Below are 23,661 nucleotides of genomic sequence, written 5' to 3' on the forward strand. Positions count from 1 at the left end.
TCATCAGTTACGTAGTTTTGACTTTATTTTCATTTCCTATCACTTGAATGTCTTTATTAACCAAATAAAAATTATTGTCAAAGACGAAATCACCATTAAAGAAAAAGGGTATACACTAGTGATGTTAAATTATCAAGAATTTTATTAAAAATAACAAAAGGGGCTTTTTCTTTCAAAAAGATCATCCGATTGGAAGTACACTAAATTCTGCTGCATAATTTTATGCACATTTCAAAGTCAATGATTATCCAATTGGAAGAAACCTAAATTCTCTAGCAGAACATTGCATTGATCGATATGTATACTTCAGAGCCAAAGCCACACTGACATGAGTAAGACAATGGTGGCTCCACATAGAGAAAGAGCAGACTACTTTGTTTCCTACCAAATACCAACTAATAATTATCAAAACATGTATGCATGTTTACCTTTCAAGACCCCATCAGGAACCACTTGTACATAAAAGTCCAAACAATATTTGCGAATTTCTCTCTTTTTTTTTTTTATTTGTTTGTGCTTTATGCATAAAAGTTCCTTTTTATGATAAACATTTATAGCATGAAATAGCACAGGCTCTTTAATATCCAGCATATCAGCTCAGAACAAAATTGATGTAATATACACTTGCCAGGGGGAGATGGTCCACAACCAACAGCATTGCCACATAATGCCCGCAAATTGGCAGAGGAACATTCCCTCCAGAAAAATCCATTTGGTCTCTCTAGCTGCCGCACTGATAGTCACAACCAGCAGTGTCACCACATAATGCCCGCAAATTGACACCAGAAAATTTTCTCTACGCATAACCATTTGGTCTCTCTGCACTCTTTGCTGATCTCTTCTGCAAGTCTGCATCATAATGTTGCATGGCTGCCTCTAGAGCCTGCATCAGAGTTTCCAGGCATACAAATGGAAGAAGAACAATTCAGAATATTTCTTATTACTACAAGAGAACATGTGCTTTAATTTCACTAATTCATTATGCAGACATCTCCCACAGCTAGTGCCAATACAAACTAGCATGTTTACAACCTGTAAAGTTGGTTAAGATAAGCTGACACAGTATCAAGACGCATGCATAAACCATTGACCTGGAGAGGAGAATTCTAAGGGCAACATACAACTGTAATCCACTAAATAGCTTGATAGCCTTGAATTCATTAGGGCGTGTCATGATGCAAAAATATTAATCACTGAAAGTAATATTATTGACCAGCTCCTTTGCTTTTAGTCATTGCCAGGACCCATCTTCATATGATGTTAATTCCGAGATTCTTCACACAATTATTGTCTATCAGATCCATTCAAGAAACAAACTCCAAAAAATAGACCATTTAATTAACTGGAACTATCCCGAGACTGGTAGCATGGAAATTATAAAATTGAGTGGAACTGTGTAAAGAGGTGGTGACCTGTTGCATTGGACGAATAAGGAGTGTAAGCTGATTCCGAAGATCTGACTGCACAGATTCCTTCATCTCCTGGGATATATGAAAAGAAAAAATAGAAAAACAAAAGATTAAACTGCAATTCGAACAGTAATCTGAATGCCATAGAATAATAAAACACAGGAAATGAAAAGCACAAGCATGCACCAGCTATAATGATGTCGTATTTTTAGTTAAAAATACTGATTGAATCCATCTAAATATAATTCATTACCTTGATCAGATGTTGAAATGTCAGTTGGAACAGTAAAGTTGAGCAATTATGAAATCCAGCCACTATTTATTTTGCTATATAAAGATTGTTTAATTAACGACCTAAATAAATCTGTGGCGTAAAGACTATTGGCATACATCAGAAAATACTGTCAGCAATTCTATTTATGCTATATTTAGCAGTTGAACTCAGAAGGTAATTCTGAAGCAAATAAGGATAGCTAATATGTAATCACTACTCCACTAGACAAGCAAAGCCAATACAGAGATGCCCACAATTCTTGCCATGTTGAAAAACCAGGACAGACAATCCACAACTAACATTTCAAAAATACTTGGTCCTCTTTACACATAGCTTTGATGCTTAAGCAACTCAAAACAGAAGGCTGCGAAACTATTATTTCTTCATCCTGGAAACTCGAATGAAGAATGAGATTTGTACTGGAGACCAGAATAAAGAACAAGCTTCATACTTGAGATTTGAAAAAGGTCAGGTAGGACAAAAGGTGAAAGGTATGCTTGACTTTGAATCCTCATGGTCAAAACAGCATGAAAGGTAATCAACAATATCGTGTTTTGTGTCAAGCACTAATTGAACTCCATAAAAGAGCTAAGTTACACTTCTTTTGAACTAACATTGCTCAGCTTTTATAGCAATAAATGTAAATCCAATGTGTGACCATGGGAGAATTAAGCTGACAGGTAGGAAGGAAGAATAGAACTAAAGTGGGAAATGTGGGAGAGCCAGGCTTCTATTTAACTTACCTGTAGCTGCGAATCAATCTTTGACATTGCATCCTTGAGTCTACTTACCTGCAAATGTTTCATGAGCAATCTGAGGAAATCAGAATATGAAAATAATACTATAAAAGGTCAAAACATGTTGTGCATGTTTGGAGTGATTTAAAGTTAGGAATTTTAGGCATAATAACTTTAGATTATTTAGTAAAACTTAGACCCTTAAAGAGTAGTTAGGTTGAAAACTAATATGAGATGGATTAGATTACCTTTTCAAAGGCATTTCAAATTCACACCCAAATAAGATTTTATTCGCAATAATGAACCTAATCTAGATTCATGAATCAAAATCAATTACAGATAATTTATGTATTGTAGTTTCCAAATCTTCCAATTTCAAATACACCCATTTAACTGGAAGATAAAAGTATTCCTGAACAATGCTGCTTTAAGAAGCTACTCTTTAAAAATCCACAGGATCTCAGCTGAATTGCTTTTCGCAGCATAATAGTTTCTTCCAAATTTTTTTGAAGTTGGGGTTTAACTAGACATCAACTATTCATAAAATAAATGTCACTGCAAAAAGCCTACAGGAGTTTGTTCTGATGCACTCTAATCAAAATACTCTAATATTTGATATCATGCAACTTCATGCTATGCTGAAGTTTCTGGAATTTCAGAAAATTCCTTTTCTTTAAATTTTTTCAGTAACTTATAGTGAGAAAAGAATTACAGTGTTTTACCTTGGCATAAAGATATGCAGTAGTGATTGGATAGGATGACCAATAATGTCTCAGCAACTCCTCAATGGACATCCAGTGCTGGAGATAAGTTTTCCTTATTAACATGAGACCCCTTAAAACTAAACCAAAATCTAGCAACAATAACAAAGCTTTAACAATGCATCAAAACATGATTTTATTTAAGGCATGCTCCAGTGCAGAAAACCTTGCTCCATAAACAATAAAAAAATTCTAAAAAGATCTTTTTTTTTTTAGTAGTTACTTCAAAAGGGAGAATATAAGGACAAAAGTGAGTGCCACTCACATGTAGCAGTTCCTCCTTTATCGTATTTGGCAACCTGTCCAAGACACTCTCCCTAGAGTTCTTTCCAAGATGATATTTGGTGCTTGAGATATTATGTGTCAGTATGGAAAGAACCTATGCCATAAAGTTATACATAATTGGGAATTAACAACAAAATGAATGTTTGCCATTTCAATTCAGGAAATAAACTGTGAATAACTCAATACCTTTGTAGCAATTTCAGGTTTAACTATTGGATCATTCAGTCCCATGGCTTTAGTTTGAGTAATTGAATCCCTCAAAGAAGCATATGCTTCTTGGGAGCTCAAGCTGCATCTAGCAGCTTCTGTTCCAGAAGGAATATCTCTTGAATTTTTAAGTGCGCTAGCTTGTTGAGAATCAAAATAATCCCGTGGATCCTAGTTTCAGAAATACAACATAATAAGTATGAAGAGATAAAAAGAAAATACTGCAAGCACATGATGGAAAACCCAACCTTAATGCAAAGTGGTGCTAAATGATGATCATTTGATCCTTGAAGATCCTCAATTTCCATCATTTGCGAAATTCTATTCGATCTTTCCTGGTTAGCATTCCCGTCGGCCTCTCGGTTAATTGTTTTAATACCTAACAACACTAAAACATAAGGGCACTTTTCCATGCAAGCACAAGTTAAAAGCAAATGAGAAGGAAGCAAAAAACACCAAACTAACCCCGTTTTGACCGAGCAAGTGCATCTGCTACAGCTTTTGTGTCTTGTAGCTGTTCATCATCTATAAAAGATTTATTAAGAGAATTAAAACTACAGAAGGGGGGATAATCTCAGTTGTCTAGATATGTAAAGAAACAACCTGCAGCATATTCAACAAGAGACAGACAACAAATTATTTCCTTACCTCTACAAATGAATTACAGACCACATATTCATGAAATGATCTTACCTATAGCTGTTCCTTCAAGAACAACAGCAGCATGGCGATTGAGATCTTGTAACAAAGTCCTTCTGTATGGTTCATGCTGTGACTCTATTACATCCTTGCTGCCATCACGAACAATTCCATGATCCTGCATTTTCAAAAATAAAATATAGAGATTCACCCGACAGATTCAGACAATTAATCCAGGGATAGAACAACGGAATGTTTCTGACAGAAATACACACCAGAAAAGCAGCATAAATATCAAGGCACACTTTTTCCCTTTAAATCTATGAAGGTAAATTTTAGAAACTTAAGAAAAAAAAAAAAAATCGGAATTATAACATGGAGAAAGCAAATTCTATATAATATTCAGCAGTAACCTCTATTCAAGCTGGGAAAATTAGCAAAATACTCATCACTGAAGAGAAGATAATTGACAAGTAGGCAATTCATGAAAATATTTATCGGAAGCATACAGGTAATATTATCTTGTATACTTGTTAATTAAATATGGACTTCAATCAAAGGAATTCTATTTCTATAAAACACAAGTCTTCTCATTTCGCTCATTCCCCAATATGGGTTATGGAACATTTGAGCTTCCAAGGGACAGTTTACAAGGGTTAGGAACTTCCAAGTAGTATTATGGGCAAAGCAATTTTCCCTGCCTTGACAAGTACCAGTGTCCACCCACTACTAAGGAAGAGAAGTATGTTCTATTTGTATCTGTTCCATTATAAAAATAATATGATGTGTTTAATATATGGAGACAGATGCACAATAGAAATGCAGTAAGCCGATGCAAAAATAAATTTGTTAAATTATTATAAAAATAGAGATAAATAATAGACATAGGATTATAGAGTTCTGAAACTAAGATTAACATAAGATTCTTAATATGTATAATCTAAAGTTACAGATTTGAAATGTTAATTGAACTTAAATACCATCAGTAAACTGAAACACCATAGGCTAAAGAGTGGGCAGAAGAATAAAAAGCGCAAATGTTTAAGATCTGGTATGCCTCCTAGATAGGCTGTATAAATTTGTTTCCTCCAGTTCACCTGTTGAGGTCAAACTGCACTACTACAAGGCAGGTTCACGAGCATTTTTTTTCTCCTTCAAATAATAGAAATACAGAAAGGAAACTGTGGGCAATACCCTCCCTGTCCTGTTCTTAAGGAGTAGATTCATGAGGTAGGGTTCACAAGTTCAAAAGCCTGAAAGTGAACAGAAGTATATATTTTCCAATATCGTGTCAGTCTAACTAAACCTCTTACAGGATTGTTCTACATTTATCCCTTATGTATATTATTTTTTGCAAGTAGGTTATTCCCTTCAATGTAAAACTCCATTCCAAGTCAGCAGCAACAAAAATCAAAGCACCTGAATTCCACACATGTATAAATGTGTTGCATGTTGACCACAAAAGTCATGCAAATATATAATTCGAAACTACAAGATGAGAAATTCGTAAATGAATAGAATAATCATTTACAACAAAGCAACAAATGGCATTATCAAACCTACTGGCAGATGTGTATAATCATCCCCTTGGTCAGCTTCCATGTCTAGAGTTGGATCCACACATCTGATCTGAAATGAGGAAAAATATCAAATGAAGTCATTCCAGAATATCTCAAATTAGAGTTAATAAGAGACAAGAATGCAAGTGAAAGATTTTAACGAGAAAAATCCAAAATGACTGTAAAATAAAAAGCACCTTCTGCCTAGTTTCACTGGCCAAGATATCATCAGGTTTTAGAAAAAGAGCAAGCTCCTCATCTTCTGCAGCCTCTGCTGCTGCCGCGTGAATATTTCTTGAACGTTGGAGGTATTCAGCTCTACAATATTTGGTCCAAAAATCCCTTTCTGACATCTGGAGCTCAGGAAAAAAAGATAGTCATGAGGTTCACAGAGACTAAAATGAGAATAAACATCTTAGCAACAGATAATCACTTAATGATAATGACATGGGCACGAAGATTATCACTGACATGGCAAAGAAGCTTAAATTATAAGTCCTCCACTCCCATTACCTTATTAGGAACTAAACTCAAGTATGCTTGATGAACTGCTGGTTTCTCTGCAAAGATCTGAAAGACAATTTAATCATAAGTCAAAAACAGAACATGCATGCATCAAACTGATGCACTATATAGGCCTGCAATACCATCTGAACAACAGAAACACTTGAAATACACTGATAACTATAACACAAACAATATCATGTAAAAAAAAAGTGAGAAGTCCAAAAAGCCATGTAAATGTGCTGCATGCTATCTTTAATACAGGTGGAAGCCAGCCTAACTCTAGGACAGTAGAAGCATAAAACAAATACAGTGATACACCATCCAAACCATGGAAAGAATCTTCAAGAAATAAAGGTCAGCAAAAAGAGCAACTACTAAACTCATAGCATCCATAAACACAAGAAAGGAAAAAACTGTGAAAGCAACATGAAGTCGCCAACATATAACAAGCAACAGTACACATAAGCAAATAAATGGTACAAGAAAACATAAAAACTATCTGATCATTTAGACCTAATAAATAGTATGTAATGTCACCGTTAATAGTTAAAGAACAAAATACAGTTTCATCCAAATAATATAAAAAAGCAATAGAATACCATACAGTAAATTAAAGAGAGAAAATTCAAATACTACAGTACAGCATTGCTCCAGCACCTTTACAGAAAGGCTATCAAGTAGGAGAAGAAGATAACATACCTCACGTACAATCTCCGGTGTCAAATTAAATGTAACCTTGTTTGTCTGGAAATGCAAGAACATATCAATTATTAACCTAAAAACAAGTACAAGAAGATATATTCAAATCTAGATTGGTTTAGCTTGTCTATATTTATCAGCCAATTATCATGCGCATTTAACATGATAAAAAAATTTATGGATATTCATTTTAATGAAAATTAATAATTCAAGGAATCATTACAATTTCTAAGAACATTAAATTCATAAATGCAATAGCCCATTAATTTTAATCTCTTTGTTTACCTTAATGAGAAGGAAGGAAAAGAAACATAGACAATACGATAATGCAGTGAAACACAACTCTTGAACACAGGGAGCCATACTATACCTGTCCATCAATCAATGGCTTAGAATCTGCAAGCATAACACTTTTAAGACCCACCCGTTGCTTTGACTTTCTGCTGAACTCTCCATTGAGCAACTTCTGCAATTAAAATCATGTAGGAACATAATTGTGGGTACATATTCTTCAATAACTTAAGAGGTAATTACTATTTGCCCCCTGTATTTTTTTATATTATACTAGTTACCCCGTGACATTTAAAAAATATATTTTTTCATCTTTTTATTTTGCAATTTTATACTAAAAACCTCTTCCGTTAAAACATCTGTTAGGAAATCGTTAATTAGGTTTGGTTTTATACTATTTGTCCCCTGACTTTTTGTGTAATATATAAATTACCTACTATATTTTATTTATTGCACTAAAATCCCCGTGCATTTTGAAATTCAATGTAAATAAGGATCTAAATTAATAAAAAAAATAGAATTTGATATTCAAACTTTTTATCAAAGTTATAATTCTACTGTAATAAAATTAATAATAATAATACTATTAATAATAATTATAGTATCTATTTTATTTTAACAATATAAAGTTAAATTACATGAATTTTTAATATTTTGATTAATATAAGTACTTTTAAGATATTTAAATTTTATTAGAATTTGATTATGCTAAAGATTAGAGTAATTAAGGAATACTAATTAATTATTTTTGTACAAAAACTGTAATTAAAGAACACTAATTAATTTTTTTGTACAAAAACTAAAATTGATTTTTGTATAAAAATTAGACAAGGGGGTTTAGTATAATAAATAAACTATAAGGCACAATTTGTATATTACATCAAAGATCAAGGGGCAAATAGTATAAAACTAAACCTAGTTAATGGTTGTTTAATGGAAATTCTGATGGAAGGAGTTTTTAGTATAAAATTACAAAATAGAATGATGAAAAAATATATTTTTTAAATATCAAGAGGTAACTAGTATAATATGGATAAATACAAAGGGTAAATAGTAATTACCCCATAACTTAATTATTTTCCACAAAGATAACAACTTCTTGTGGATAGACAGTTTTACATTGCAGAAAAATAAAGGTCAAAATTGATGGAGAAGTAACAAATTCTAAGGCTAAATGAAATACAGTATCATAAAAAGCAGCATAGTTGAGTATATGCCTTCAAATACACTCAAAGAGAACTAACCTTCCTTGTTGCCCAAAATTCAGAGTCTGTCAACACTCTGTCACTCACAAACTGCTTATGAAGTTTCTGCAACTCTCTGTGGAGGACCGAATTTAATGACATCAAGGAGACCTCAGAAAGCAAATTATCAGCTTCAGGGAAAAGGATTCACTTAGCAGCAAAGAATCAATTACAATGGATCTCCTCTCCGGTTAAACAACAGTGCCTAATATTGTGGATAAAGATTTTATAGTGTACAATCATTACGAGATGCACAAAATATGCAAGTCTGTATTTCAATACAATTATTTTGGAAAATATAAAACCTAGCAGTTTAATGGCCATTCTTTATAATGGAAGGTGCTGTATCTCTATTGTAGGTCAAGATCAGTGCTGTCTTCAGCTCTTTCCAAACTTCAGTTCCCATCATCTTGTATGCATTGTTATAACTAACCAGAGACATCTTACTCTTTCCAGTTTACATGCTAAATTTAGACCAGTTTACTGAACATTCAGAAATCAAGGAATGACAGAAAGTAGAACCACTTAAAGCATAACAATGATTCAAGGACAAGAGATTCAACAATATTCCTTGATTATCACAAAATCTTCAGACTTAACATTAGTTTAGAAAGAAAGCTTACAGATTCTCCCGAAGCAGGTTCATTCGAAGAAGCAGTTCTTCTGTACTAGGTTGATCAGAAGGAACTTCTGGTGCATCTGGAGGTTTCGGAGTATCTCCAAGCTTTGAAAGGGCTTTTCCTGTTTACAAGAACCAATTACCACATCTTCAAGAGAAGGTATATTAATTATTTACCATAATAAACCATTTCCGGTTGAAAATTACCTATAACCAAAATTAAAATGTACATACAACTAGCATACCAAATAGATATTATAGGAGGGAGAAGGGGGGAAAGCCAATCGTACCCCAGACAAATATGAAATTAATAATGGAAAATAAAATTGGTGGCCATTCTAAAAAATTGCAGAGGGACTTTCAATCAATCAGTACAATTTTAATACTTGAGACATGAGACATGAGACTTACCTACAATCTCTTTGCAAATTCGAAGATCATCATGATTTTCAAACTCAAAAATGTAACTTACCCCCTGGAACATCAAACATTGTTAAAAGAACAGAAAAAAAACCTTGTGAACAAAGTCAAATTTGCCCTAGAATAAACAAATAAAAGAATACAAATAGAAACCTGATTTGAGGTAAGATTAAGCATTGCTTTCGCTGATCCCTCTTTAGTATTTTTGTGATCTGCACATTCCCAGCAGATGAAATAAAGCTCATTTAAACAATCATATCCAAATAACCAAAAAAAATTGCTCTTTTAAAAAAAAATACAGAAAGTACTTGTAACGTATTTAAAGTCCATGTCAAGCTTTGAAGCTGAGTTAGGGTTATTAGGCCTGAATGCCAATTTCTCCATAGTCTGTAACAAACATTAACAAAAAAAAAAGATTGAGAATTAGTCACTAAGAACACAGGGATCCACCACGCAACATATATATACAGGATTTGATACAAGATTACCAGTAAAAGACGACCCGGAGTGCCAGGGTCCTTGAGAGAGGTCTTGTATTTGACTCGCTTGGTTACTTGTTTGCTCGCCATTACACACTCGCGATCTTTGCACAATTCAAGTAAATGTATAACCAATCTATAGTTGTTATCAGTCCCTAAATTCACTTCTGTATATGGATTTCTAATGAAAGAGAGCCATGAACTGAACACACAGTTAGCAAAAATCAAATATTTTTCAGTGGCCTTGAATGGATCAATAGAGAACCCAAATTGGTTAGCAGAGAGCTCTCTTGGAGACAGACGATTATAAAAAAAATAAATTAATAAATAAATAAAATAAAAACAAAATTTAGGTTTGTTATTGGTTAGTGGTGACTGCAGGTTGCAGAGAAGAAAGGAGAGAGGAAGGGAGAGCAAGTGAGAGAGAACGAGGCGAGGGGAAGACAGCGCAATGGGTTTCGAGCGTCTTCGGTACGAATTAATTTCTTTAAGGAATGGTGACCCTTTTTTTTATGACTAATTAAATCTTAAATATATTTTTAACAATTTTAACCTATCATTTTAAACTTTGAAAGTAAATATTCATATTTTCGAAATTTCTTAAAATTTTATATTTTTAACTTATCATTTAAAAAAAAAAAACTTATTATTTTAAATTTTAAAATAAATATTTATATTTTAAATTATTCTTAGAAATATTTTTAAAAATGATATTTAAAATTTCATAATAAAAAAATATATAGTAAGTCAAATATATTTATTAAGAATTGAAATTAATTAAAAAAATTATTCAATTTAACAATATAAGCAAAGTCCATATATATATATATATATATATATATATATATATATATATATTCATTTTTCATATTTTTAACATTTAATTTTATTATATTTTTGTTAGTTTTTAAATAATTTCCTTTTCATAGGCAAGATGATCTACAATATTATTTTTTTATTTCATAAAAATTATTATAGAAAAATAGTTTTAAAAATAAAATAAATATTTAAATATTAATTTTAAATTTTAAAATAATTTGATAAAGTTGTTAATTCAGAATAGAATCTATTTCAATAAAATAAATACGATCTTCCAACACAGCATAATAAGGTAGAATCTATTTTAATATTCTCTAAATGAAGTGACGTATTTTAGGAAATACCTTCATAGACCAAACCATCTTCCATAAGTCACTAAAAGAGTTATTTGATGTAGTTGCATGATTGTTTTGATTAGAATATGTTACAAGTACATAATACTATGTTTTCACGCTATACTCACCATTTTTAGTAAGGACCTAAAATCTTGAACTTGATGGGCTCTAAAAAATGATTGCTAATTAGAGAATTAATACACTCTCAAATGAAGAAAGACCCCAGTAACCAGATTACTTTGTCAGTAATTATTTGAAAAATCATGAGTTCACTAACCCTGGCATTATGGTGAAGCTCTTTAGGAATTATTGGGTATATCATATCAGCACCAAAAAGCCAATTATCCTTCCAAATTTTAATAGTGTTCCTATTCCTTACACGCTAACATAAGCCTTCCTGAAGCACATATCTTATTCCCATAGTGCTACGCCAAACATAGGAAAGAAGAAAATCAATTTTAGCTTCCAAGAAGGACGATTGTAGGAAATACTTAGCCTTAAAAAAATTTATAACCAAGAGCTCTTCATTTATCAATAACCAACACCTTTATTTTGCCAATAATACTTGATTAAAATCATACAAATACTGAAATCTAATGACACCCTCTTTCTTTGATAGACACATTTTATCCAATTCTAACCAATGTGTTTTTCTATCATTCTTCAAATTTTCCTACTAAAATTTACTAATCATGGATTGGAGCTCATTACAAAACTTGATAGGAAGAGAGAAGCAACTCATTATATAATTTGGTATAGCTTGAGTAATAGACTTGATAAGTACCTATATACCGGCTTTTGATAGAACTTGCTCCTTCCAACCTTTAAGCTTTTTCTGTAACCTCTCCTTAAGAAAATTAAAAATAATCTTTTTAGATCTACCGACTATAATTGGAAGGCCAAGATACTTTGGATGTTGTCCAACTTCCTCCACCTCCAAAATAGATTTAATATCCAATCTTGTAGCCTCCCAAAAATTGCTACTAAAGGATACTTCGAATTTGTCAAAGTTAATCTTTTATCCTAACTCATTTTCATAAAGCTTGAGAATTATCTTAAATTTTTCGATCTTCGTTCTTGTTGCTCTTCATCTACAAAAAAGAAAAGATGAGAGACTATAGGGCTCCCCTTACAAATCTTAACTCCATAAATTTCTCCTTCATCTGCTGCTTTCCTAATCATTGTTGATAACCCTTCTGCACAAATAAGAAATAAATAAGGCAATATGAGATCCCTTGACGTAAACCTCTAGTAGGCTTTTAACAAGCCTTTAGATTTCTTATTAATTATGAATGAAAAGGAAACTGACATCAAACAATTCATGATAAGTTTAATAAAGTGAGGGGAAAAGTCATCTTAATAAGAACTTGTTCTAAATACACCCACTTTACTCGATCATATTCCTTGCTCATGTATAATTTAAAAGCAAGACATCCTTTTCGACTTTTCATCTTATCTTTCATAGAATGAAAAATTTCAAAGACTACCAAAGCATCATCTATAATAAGCCTCCTTAGAATAAAAGCACTTTGAGAGTCATCGGTACCACTTGACATAATTGCTTTCAGACAATTGGCCAACACCATAGAAATTTGTTTATGCAATATATTACATAAGCTAATTGGTCTAAGGTCTTTCATAGAATTAGGATTGTGAACTTTTAGAATTAGAGTGACTAAAGTGTGATTAACGTTAGAAGGCATAATAACTGTAGAAAGATATTCTAGAATAAAATGTGAGACATCATTACCAACTATATGCCAATACTTTTGAAAAAAATAAAGCAGACGTGCCATTAGAACTAGGGGAGTTTGCTTGGATGTATTTGCTTTAGGGTAAAGATAACCTCATTTATAGTAAAAGAAAGAGACAAATGAACAAATTGATCTAAAGACAATCTCGAGTCGATGGCTTCAATTGTATGATAAAAGTGAGTCGGCTCACATGTGTTAAAAAGATCAATATAATAATCTAGGATAATATTCTATACTTCTTTCTCTCCTTCACACCAAACACCCTCTTTGTTTTTTGACCCTTTAATATTATTCCTTCTACGCCTTAAATTAGCTTTCTGATGGAAAAAAAATTTATAATTTTTATCACTTTCCTCAATCCATAAAGCCTTTTACCTTTTTTTCCATATAATTTCCTCATACTTAAGTAAATCTTTAAGCTTTATTCTCAACTCTTGTTTTTTTGTCTGTACCTTACACCTCACCAATATTACATTATACATGGCCAAAAATTATTTTATTTTATTGTTTTAACTCTTCCCCACAATTTGAAATTTTTTCTTTCACTATCATTCTCCCCCCACTCAATCTTTCAAATACAATCAATTAATTCTTCACACCTTACATCACACGTCTGCATGGCTTCAAAATGAAGAATTTTGTTCTTTACTATCCTTTGATTTTGAAACTCGTCCATTTCAAGAAATAAAGGTGAGTGATTTGATGCCATTTTATGCAATGCTTCAGCTTCAATTTGCAAAAATAGAGACTCCTAATCTATAGAAGCCAACATTCTTTCCAATCTTTCTTCCACAAATCACCATTTATTCTTGCATTATCCCATGAAAAATTGTATTATATATATCCAAGTCATGAAGACAACACCCATTAATAACAGTTTGAAAATTTCTAATAAAATAATTTGACTTAATCCTGCCACCTTCCTTTTTATAGTGAAAAAAAATTTCATTGAAGTCTTCGAAGCATACCCAAGGCAAATGTGATTGGGCATGCAATGAGCGTATAAGATCCCACATCTTACACTTGCTAGTAGCATTAGGAAAATCATAGATACTTGAAACTCAACATAGGGGTACCACTCTCATTACACACTTTAAAATCAACACAGTTCTAAGAATAACTACAATTATTCACAAACACCTTCTTACACCAAGTAAAGATTAAACTACACCTTCTACCATTTGCATTCACAACAAAGAAATTAAAATAATTAAATGAAACTTTAATTCCATCAAGTTCATGATTTGGCAACTTTGTTTTCATTAAGAACATTACATCTGGGTAATAATCCCTAACATATTTTTTTAGGGCACAAACCATCCAAGGGTAAGATCTCTGTCTGTATAAGTTCAACTTGCAAATTTAAGGATCCTTTTTGGCATTCTTCTTAGCATTCATCCTATTCATATAGCCTTTTTCATTGCCAAGCTCCATTATGTCATTAGCCTTTCTCTTACCTAGATCTCTACCTACCTCTTTCTATTTTTTTAGTATCCTCCTTATGACAAGTTTGTGTCTTAAGATTTTAACTTTACATGCATGAGTCTTATACAACTGTTTCAACATGTCAATCACCATACATGGGTACCTACACACTTCAAATATAACATAGTTATGAGAATAGCTACAAATATTCACATACACCCCCTTACACTAAGCAAGGATTAAACCACCTCTCATATTTACTTACATTCACAATAAAGAAATTGAGAAATTAAATGAAACATTTTTATTCCATCAAGTTCATGATTTGACAACTTCGTTTCCATCAAGTTCATGATTTGATAACTTTGTTTCTATCAAGTTCATCATTTGACAACTTCGTTTCCATCAAGAACATTATATTCGAATAATAATTCCTAACATATTTCTTTAGGGCATGAATCGTCTAAGGGTTACTTATTCCTTAGAGGTTCCAACTTAATAGCCTCATATTGTTGAGCAGGGCTACCTTACAGCCTCCACCTGTACAAATACAACTTGCAAATTTAGGGACAATTCCCCTTTGAGTTTCTTCTCAGCATTCACCCTGTCCATAAAGCCTTCTTTATTGTCAAGCTTCATACTGTCATTAGCTTTGCACTTACCCAGATCTATACCCAACTCTTTCTATTTGTTAGTGTCCTCCATATGACAAGTCTATTCAAGTTTTCAAATTTTAACTTTAGATGCATGGGTCTTATGTAGTTGTCTCAACATGTTAGATAAAAATGATTGTCAGAGATTAATTTTTGTGAAGGATCAACAGTGACATAAAGTGTTGGGGTAAATGGGTATTTCTTTTAAATTTTATGTGGGACCTACGTTGTCTGGTGGGTCCAAGGAGTGGGTCATTTTAAAAGGTTGGTCTTTAATTTGTAGACGATTCTCTATATTTCTTTAAAGCCTCGATTTCAGTTATTCAAACTCTTTGCTTTATTCTTTAATGGTACGAAAAAGCAAGTGGCCACGCGATTAACCCATCGAAGTCAACATTATATTTTAATATATACATATTCACTCAATTGCAAATTCACTTAGCATGATTGTAGCAAGTCTCGGAAGTAGGATTTTTCTTAACAAATATCTAGGTTTTTCGGCAATCTTTCAAAGGTCCAAAATCAAACATTTGTAGAATTAGTTGAAAAAGTTAAAAGTAAGGTTCAAGGATGGAAATGATGACTTTTATCTCTAGCAGGGAAAGAGATTTTAATTGAAGTAGTTGCTTGTGCTATTCCGATCTTCTCAATGAGCTGCTTCCAAATTCTGAATTTGTCCTAAAATTGATTGTTTGCTAGAAAATTTTTGGTAGGGACAAATTTAAGATGAACGTAAAATGCACTGGACATCTTGAAAAAAATTATGTAAAAATAAATATTCTATCAATTTTGAATTTTGAAATTTACATGTGTTTAATATGGAACTACTTGCAAAATAGGTTCGGTGAGTGTATCAAAATCCTCAAAGCTTGTTAGTAAAGATCCTAAAAAGGGAAATATTTTCATCATACAAACATTATGTATAGTTCTCCAGGATCTAATTCATCATGGGCTGATGTAGTTTGAGTTTGGGTAAGAAATTTTGAAATATAACTATTATCTTTTAATAGTATCTTTCTAAAATTTAAGTTATAATTTTAAAATTTTAAAATAACCTCTGTGTGAGAGAGTTTTATAATCTTGATTATATATATATATATATATTTTTTTTTTTTAAAAAAAAATAAATATTAAATTACAATGTGTTAAGAATATAATTATTGTTTTATATACTTAGTCAGATAAAAAATATTAAAGTTTGAAACTAAAAAGAAAATACTTATAATCAACCAGAAGGTCATTCTGCAATGGACTAATAGTTTGTTATAAAATGCTTAAAAGATGAAATTAGAAGACTTCAACATGAAGTCCCTGTTTTATGTTTTACTTTAGTCACACTTCGACTTAGAAAAGAAGAGAAAAAAAAAAAACATCCAACAGAGAATTATCTTCTTTTAAAGCTACTTAAAAATTAAAATTAAAAGAAAAATAAAATAAAATAAAAACTCCAGAAGCTCTCTGTTTATCTTAAAATACATATTACCGTCAACAATAATATCGACAAAACAAAAAGCTTTCTTCTTCTTCTACAAGAAAAAGAAGGGATTAAACACAACACGAAAACACAGCCAACTCAAACAGAGATCCGAACAGGAAACGAAAAGTAAAGAAAAGAAAGATGAGAATCACTGTAATGACGGCTGATGAACAGATCATATCTTTAGAAGTCGATCCTCATGAATCTGTAATTAAAAAGAGAAAAAAAGGACCTAATTTCAGTTGTTACATGTTTTACATGCCTAAATTTGTATACTGACAGGTCTTTTGTTTTTTTTTTCTTTTCGGTTTTTAATTGTTTAAATTGAAGGTTGAGAACGTGAAGGCTCTGCTCGAAGTGGAGGTAATGATCTAGTAGCTGTTGGTTTGATTGCTACAATTGAATTCTGTTTTAAACAAATTTAAGTTAAAAGTCTTAAGCTTTATTAATTTCGTTTGTTTATTTTTTTGAAGTAATTGTTATTGGTATTTGTATGTGTATGAGCAGACACAAGTGCCGCTGCAGCAACAGCAGCTTCTATATAATGGGAGGGAAATACGGAATAATGAGAAATTGAGTGCATTGGGTGTTAAAGATGAGGATTTGTTGATGATGGTATCTGGTGGTGGTGCTGCTGTTGCTCCGTCTAGGTATAGTTTAAAATGTTTCTATACACTTTCTGATATAGACTTTTAAATCAGTCGACTTTTCATATAAAGTTTTGTGCTTCAATTGTTATTTTTCTAATTGGACTGTTAAAAATATAGCAAGTCTGACACTTTGAACTACATCCTCTTTGCAATGTATTTATGATGGTGGTGAAATGCCTTGTTTTGCTATACTATCACTTGTTGAGCAAGTCGATTGATTTTATTAAGTAAAGCATAATAGACAGATATGCAGACACATGTCTTCATTGGGTTTTTGTGGTATTAAAGTTAGAAAATGCCACAATGGCACAGAATAGAGTCTGGCATGAGCTATTGTTGCATGTCAAATGAAGATGCTAAAGAGTGTGGGTAATCGATTTTGAGTTATCCTGTCAAGCTCCTTTGAGTGATAATTTCATGCATTAGCTCCTTCTATGTAGTGGAATTCTGATGGATGCAATGCTTTCATTATCTATTATTGAAGATATTTTCATTTCCTCTCTTTGTAGTGGTGTCTTCTCTCTAATTATGTGGTTATATTCCTCGCCTTTATCAGCTTTTGTTCAACAGCCATTATTGCTTAAATGCGCAGGCATGCATGGCAAGCCTCACAAAATTTTATGCAAATGTTATCTATTCCTTGGCTTTATAATCTAAATTTTATGTTGCAATATTTCAGTGCACCAGCAAATGATTTGAGCTTCAATGCTGATGGATCTGCTGTAAATCCTGGGGCTTTCCAACAGCATATTCGAAATGATTCTAATCTGATGGCTCAACTATTTCAGGTTTAATGGATGGTTATTTTCTTCATTGTTTACTTTTTGTTCTGAATTAGGGATGTTTGGCGATATCATACTCAATTTAGTGCTTTTTATTTCAGATGAGAAAAATTCTGATGCAAGATAACATACTTTTCTCGGATTTTGAATCTTTAACATTCACTCATTTCTCCTCCCTATCCGTATTCTTCTTAAAGATAAATGCATCGCCTGAATGCTTATCAATTTATCTTGTTTCCTTGCCACTCCTTCTCAATGTATTGGAAGCCTATTATGTTACTGTTGGAACTTGCTGCTTGATTATTTTCTGTGTATTTACGGTTATTGGCTTCGTGTGCAATTGCTCATTTTCATCCCAATTTGTTCTTTATTTCTGTTGTTTCACCTGCTCAGATTTTATATGGTCTAAATTTATTATGGATTCACAGACTGATCCAGAACTTGCACAAGCTCTTCTTGGAAATGACCTCAATAGACTTCAGGGCCTCTTACGGCAACGAAACCGCCAAAGATCTGAATTGCGGCGCCAACAAGAGGAGGAACTTGTGAGTGACTAGCTTTTCCTGCTGGCTCATTTTCATTTTCGTATTAAAGAACTTCTAAAGTTTATTAAAGAGCATGGGAGGATGATCCATTAAATCTCTAACAAGTACTTCATGCAAAAGCTTATTAGGCTTGAATGCATGGATAAGTATAGATCTGAGTTGACATTGTTGAAATACACGTGTAAGGACAAAGTTAACTTTGGATAACTTGGGTGAATAGGGTCATATGTGATATACCTTGTTAAAGAATCACTATATTATCTCTTACTCTTTCTGATCTTTTCTTGATAAACCACATCGGTGTAATTACTTGATAATTCAGTAAATGTTGGTGAGAAACCATTTAGATTAGTTGGTAGTTACTTGATTTGGTTTTAGTAAACCATTTAGATTGTAATTTTTAAACAGAGAAGTTTATCTACCTCTTACTCCTTTCTTTATTGCTTATAAAAGACATAAATGGATTCTAATGATCTATTACTGTGTCTTATTTTTTTATTTTAAGACAAAAAAGGATGTAGTTTCTGTGCACCATTTCAAATGGATTTTTTTTCTGCAAAATAAAGACACTGATTTACCTAGATTTATTTTTTCTCTCTCCTCTTTTTTTATAGGCCCTTCTTAGTGCAGATCCTTTTGATGTTGAGGCACAAAAGAAAATTGAAGCTGCCATTCGTCAGGTTAGTTTAATTTACATTATCAAGTGTGACAGTCAACAGGAGTGACTCATGGATTTTTTTCATTGTCATTAATCTATTGCTTATCTAATAACATAAGAGGGTAAATACCAAGTTCTGTTGTACGATGTTGTATTTGATTTTCTGCTGGTGGTTATTCTCCACTCGAGATTTAGATGATTCGATCCCATTATTTTGACTTTCAATTTCTCTCAAAGCCATGTGAGTTTCAAAAACTATCTTTTATTTATCAATTATGTAAATGAATAAAACTTGTTTAATCTCTTGAGACTTGTGGTACTTTAAATTTGATGAAAGGCTTTCTCACTATGACTTACATGCTGGGCCGTCTATTTGTTTTTTCTTTTCAAGTTTCTTTTCCCCTTTCAGATAGTATGTTCCCCTTAAATTTTGATGTTTTGCGATATTTGCTAAATTTAAATGCAGAAAGGAATTGATGAAAATTGGGCAGCTGCCTTGGAATACAACCCTGAAGCTTTTGCTAGGGTGGTATGTATTCTCTTCAACTTGTGGACTGCATAAGTTAAATAATTGAGTTTTGAACTCAAAGTTTCTTGTTTAATCTTCAGGTCATGTTGTATGTTGACATGGAAGTTAATGGCGTGCCCTTAAAGGTAGAGGCAATAAAATTTATCTCTAGATGCAGCGAAGATGCAGCCATGTTATTCTTTTACCATAACTTAGTGTCTGTTCTGTTATTTTGCATTCTTTCACAACTGTACCTTTTTTCATTCGCTTGTTTACTCAAAAACAACATCATGGAACTTATATGATAATTCCTGGATAATATCCTTTTTCTCTCAATGTTTTTAAATGGTTATGGTGGAAGCAAAAACCTTACAATGTAACTTTTCTGTCTCTCTTTATTCAAGGCATTTGTTGATAGTGGTGCTCAGTCCACAATAATATCAAAAAGCTGTGCCGAGCGATGTGGGTATGTATACACTTTATTGTTTGATTATTATTTCATTACTGCAATTATTCTACTATTAGGATTAGGTGAAATTAATGCTGGCTCTGTTGCAAACTTAATATTGGCAAGATATTGGATTTAGATAGAAGATTAATTCCTACATGTATACATAAATGTAATTATAGTTATCTGGTAAAGATCAATAAAATTAGGTATGTGCCTTTTCAACTCTTTAAGTTGGCAAGTATTCTTTATTAAGTGGAGATATGCTAGTTCCATAATTTTTCTTCCTTTTATTAGTTATTTGGAACTTTTATATGTTATTAGTAATGCCGATGCTCTATCTTAAGTCTTCACAAGAAATTTTAAAGGAATCCCACTATAATTATTGCTTCATTGTGTTTTTTTTCTTAATTCAGATTGCTTAGGCTTTTGGATCAACGTTATAGAGGCATTGCTCGTGGAGTAGGTCAATCTGAGATATTAGGTCGGATACACGTAGCTCCAATAAAGGTACTTGTGTGTGTTTTTATTTGTGCAGTTTATAGTTTCTGTTGTTTATTTTTCTACTTTGCTTTTACACATGCATGGCTGCATGCAAATTAACTTTCTTTTTTTCTCATATTCCAAGCACTTATATTTGAGTATGACTAGTCACATTCAAAAACTGTTGTCAGGTGATCTATATTAGTCACAGATCAGAAAATCATAAGCATAAAGTTGAGCAATGTATATTCTATGCATTGTTGCCTTCTTTTTTGGAATTATGTTTTGATGTTTGGTATATGAACTCCTTCCATCTCTTCATAAAAAACTCCATTTTTTATCATAGATTGTACAAGCTGCAAAAATTGATGCCCCTTCATCGACTGAGGAATACTTGTTGTTCTATCAGCATTTAGTCGTTATTTATCACTATTACTATATCCTTAAAGCTGATTCTAACTTCACATTTTAATTCTTTTTATTCTGTGCAGATTGGGAGTATATTTTACCCTTGCTCTTTCTTGGTGCTAGATTCTCCCAATATGGAATTTCTTTTTGGGCTTGATATGCTTCGCAAGCACCAGGTAGCATCTGCAACTGGACTTTTTGTCTAATGGTCTTCTTGGAAATTTGATAATTAAAGTTCACTGTATATGTGAATTTATTCAAACTCTGTCTGTAGTGCATTATTGATTTGAAGGAGAATGTTTTGAAAGTTGCCGGTGGAGAAGTTTCTGTACCATTTTTGCAAGGTTAATCATCTGACCTCTACATTGCTCCTTTATAATGATGACAATATCATGCATGAATTGCTTTCTTAACCAGATGCTGTGTTTCTTTTGTTGTTTCAGAGAAAGACATTCCATCTCATTTTCTGGATGAAGAGAGTCATAAAGAAGCATCCAGTTCTGGAAACCCAGTAAGTCTACTCCTATTCTATTAACAACAGTACATAGGTGGTCCTCGATGTTAGCTTCTGATTATACTAAGTATGTGAAGGTTTTAGACATTTGGCATACTCTATTCTGCAACTGTTAGTCTGTCCTATATTTGGAGTGTCAAATAACATTGTTGAACTTTTTAGTTATATCATAATTCATGCCTACTTGAAGTGTGGGAAAAAAAATGTTTCCTTTGCGACCTTGCGTATTTATCTGAAATGGATTGTTGAAATTGGCTTGAGCATGATTCTCTTTATCTTGTGTTTGCTACCATTATTTTAGCACAACTTCGGTGTAACTAGCCAAGTTGAACGATCTGGAAAACTTTAGATCTATCACCATTCAGTTTCTTGAACATAAACACACGCGTGTACAAGTTTGTCATCTGCAAATAAGTTGAAGGAAAGTTCTGGCACTGATCCACCTTGATTCTTCAGGTAACTTCAGGAACAGTGGATAAGAAGGCTAATGCATCTGCAGGAGGTCAATCTTCTGGTTAGGTTTCCTAATTTTGAGACGATAGTTTATTGGTTACTTCTTTTAACAGTTATTTTAACTAATTTTGACCTTGACTGGTTTCGTTAGGTTGACCATATTAGCATGCATTTTTAGATTCCATGGCTTTGTTCATCAAGGACGTCAAATTATTTGCTAGGCTTAGGTCTTGCGCTGTTAATATTTGTGTCTGATTATGTTGGGCGGAAATTTATTTATCTTTCATGTTATAAGTTTTATATCAATTACTAATTAATCTTTCATTTTTCTGTGGGTCACAGGAGTTGCACGGGGTAGTGTAACACAGGTAAGTCATATCATTCCATCTTTCTGCGGTTCTTTTAGCTTGCTGCTGGAAATATGGTGTTAGCTATAATTTGCTAGTTGAGTACTTTTTCAGTTATTCTCAAACCCGTCAATGCTTTTTTTTGTTCATATGTTTAGTCAATGCTCTAGCTGATAGTAGTAGTTATTGTCGTGGTATTCATCATTGTCCTCATTATCATCATTGCCAATTGGTTGCTCATCTCAATAAATCCATGAACCTATCAATTCTGGACTATCACCATGGCCAATTTGGAGTTGAATTTAGATACATGTTCTCAAGAGATTTCCAAGTAAAAGATGATTTCCTGGCAGGGACCTGATTTTGAAGCAAAAGTTGCAAAGCTCGTCGAGCTAGGGTTTGGAAGAGATGCAGTGGTACAAGCTCTTAAATTATTCGAAGGAAATGAAGAACAGGCTGCTGGATTCCTTTTTGGTGGTTGAAGACCAACTCAATATTCTTAATATGCTCATTCATTGTGGGAATAATATTTGATTCCACCGACAAATTTTACAGATTAAAAATTAGTGTACCCATTTGCAAACTAATTTTTTTTTTTTTTTTCCTTTTTGGCAATTCAAAGGGAAGTAAATTAAACAGTTCCATATTTTATTCCTTCCCTCTATTTACTTATTTTATTCAATGTTAACAACGACTGTCTTCTGACAGTTAAACTTTTCCTTGGATTGTAAAGAAATTTAGTTTTTGATACTCCGGATGCGCAAATTCTGCAATAACACTAGTAGAATGAGGCTGTCCTTATTCCTGATTAGATTGTATCCCAAAAACAAGAAAAATTGAGTTAAGTCGAGTTTTGACTAATGTACATTTAGCTCATTTATTACTGAAACTACTGAATTTTTGTTGAATTTTAAATGAGTTTAATAAATATATGTATATATTATAAATTAAATAGTTTCCCAATTTATTAAAAAATAAGGTACTTATTTTGAAAGTTATAATTTATTTATTGAATTTTATGATTTATTCTAATAAATAAGTTTAAATGAATATTGTTATATTTTTATGACAAGTAAAAATATAAATTATTAAACAATTAATATTATATTTTAGGAGCTAGGTTATAGAAATATATGAGCTAATGAGCTGAGTTTGTTTTAATAATTTAGGTTTACCATATTTATTAAACAAGTGTCATTAAAGGTGTTTTTGACTGAATTCGATTATGAGTAGCTAATAAGAAATTTAATTCGTTTACAACTGAATGCCATA

General features: G+C 32.2%; 2 protein-coding genes across 3 annotated transcripts; one reads left to right on the top strand and one right to left on the bottom strand.

Annotated features, from left to right (window-relative positions):
• Positions 1-402: 402 nt before the first annotated feature.
• LOC8267682 (general transcription and DNA repair factor IIH subunit TFB1-1) lies at positions 403-10,604 on the bottom strand. The gene is made up of 20 exons (XM_048376237.1): positions 10,140-10,604; positions 9,960-10,038; positions 9,805-9,863; positions 9,643-9,706; positions 9,236-9,353; positions 8,613-8,688; positions 7,448-7,543; positions 7,078-7,122; positions 6,385-6,441; positions 6,069-6,224; positions 5,876-5,941; positions 4,367-4,490; positions 4,139-4,198; positions 3,922-4,052; positions 3,653-3,844; positions 3,447-3,560; positions 3,143-3,220; positions 2,427-2,474; positions 1,413-1,481; positions 403-883 (listed from the first exon to the last, which is right to left on the bottom strand). The coding sequence occupies exons 1-20, from the start codon at positions 10,218-10,220 to the stop codon at positions 797-799; spliced, it is 1,800 nt and encodes a 599-aa protein (XP_048232194.1). The 5' UTR covers positions 10,221-10,604; the 3' UTR covers positions 403-796.
• Positions 10,605-16,458: 5,854 nt separating this feature from the next.
• On the top strand, positions 16,459-23,254 carry LOC8267681 (protein DNA-DAMAGE INDUCIBLE 1). Of its 2 annotated transcripts, XM_002530571.4 has the most exons (16): positions 16,467-16,800; positions 16,924-16,956; positions 17,101-17,243; positions 17,923-18,031; positions 18,454-18,570; positions 19,185-19,250; positions 19,695-19,757; positions 19,838-19,882; positions 20,141-20,202; positions 20,601-20,694; positions 21,159-21,251; positions 21,350-21,419; positions 21,519-21,586; positions 22,046-22,103; positions 22,385-22,410; positions 22,743-23,254. In XM_002530571.4, exons 1-16 carry the CDS (start codon positions 16,735-16,737, stop codon positions 22,869-22,871), a joined length of 1,242 nt encoding a protein of 413 aa, XP_002530617.1. In that variant the 5' UTR covers positions 16,467-16,734; the 3' UTR covers positions 22,872-23,254. The 2 variants fall into 2 exon arrangements, with proteins under 2 accessions (XP_048234420.1, XP_002530617.1); XM_048378463.1 differs by lacking the exon at positions 22,046-22,103 and having other exon boundaries at positions 16,459-16,800.
• Positions 23,255-23,661: the final 407 nt, after the last annotated feature.

The sequence above is a fragment of the Ricinus communis genome, chromosome 1, assembly GCF_019578655.1.
Source record: "Ricinus communis isolate WT05 ecotype wild-type chromosome 1, ASM1957865v1, whole genome shotgun sequence".
Taxonomy (NCBI): Eukaryota; Viridiplantae; Streptophyta; class Magnoliopsida; order Malpighiales; family Euphorbiaceae; genus Ricinus; species Ricinus communis.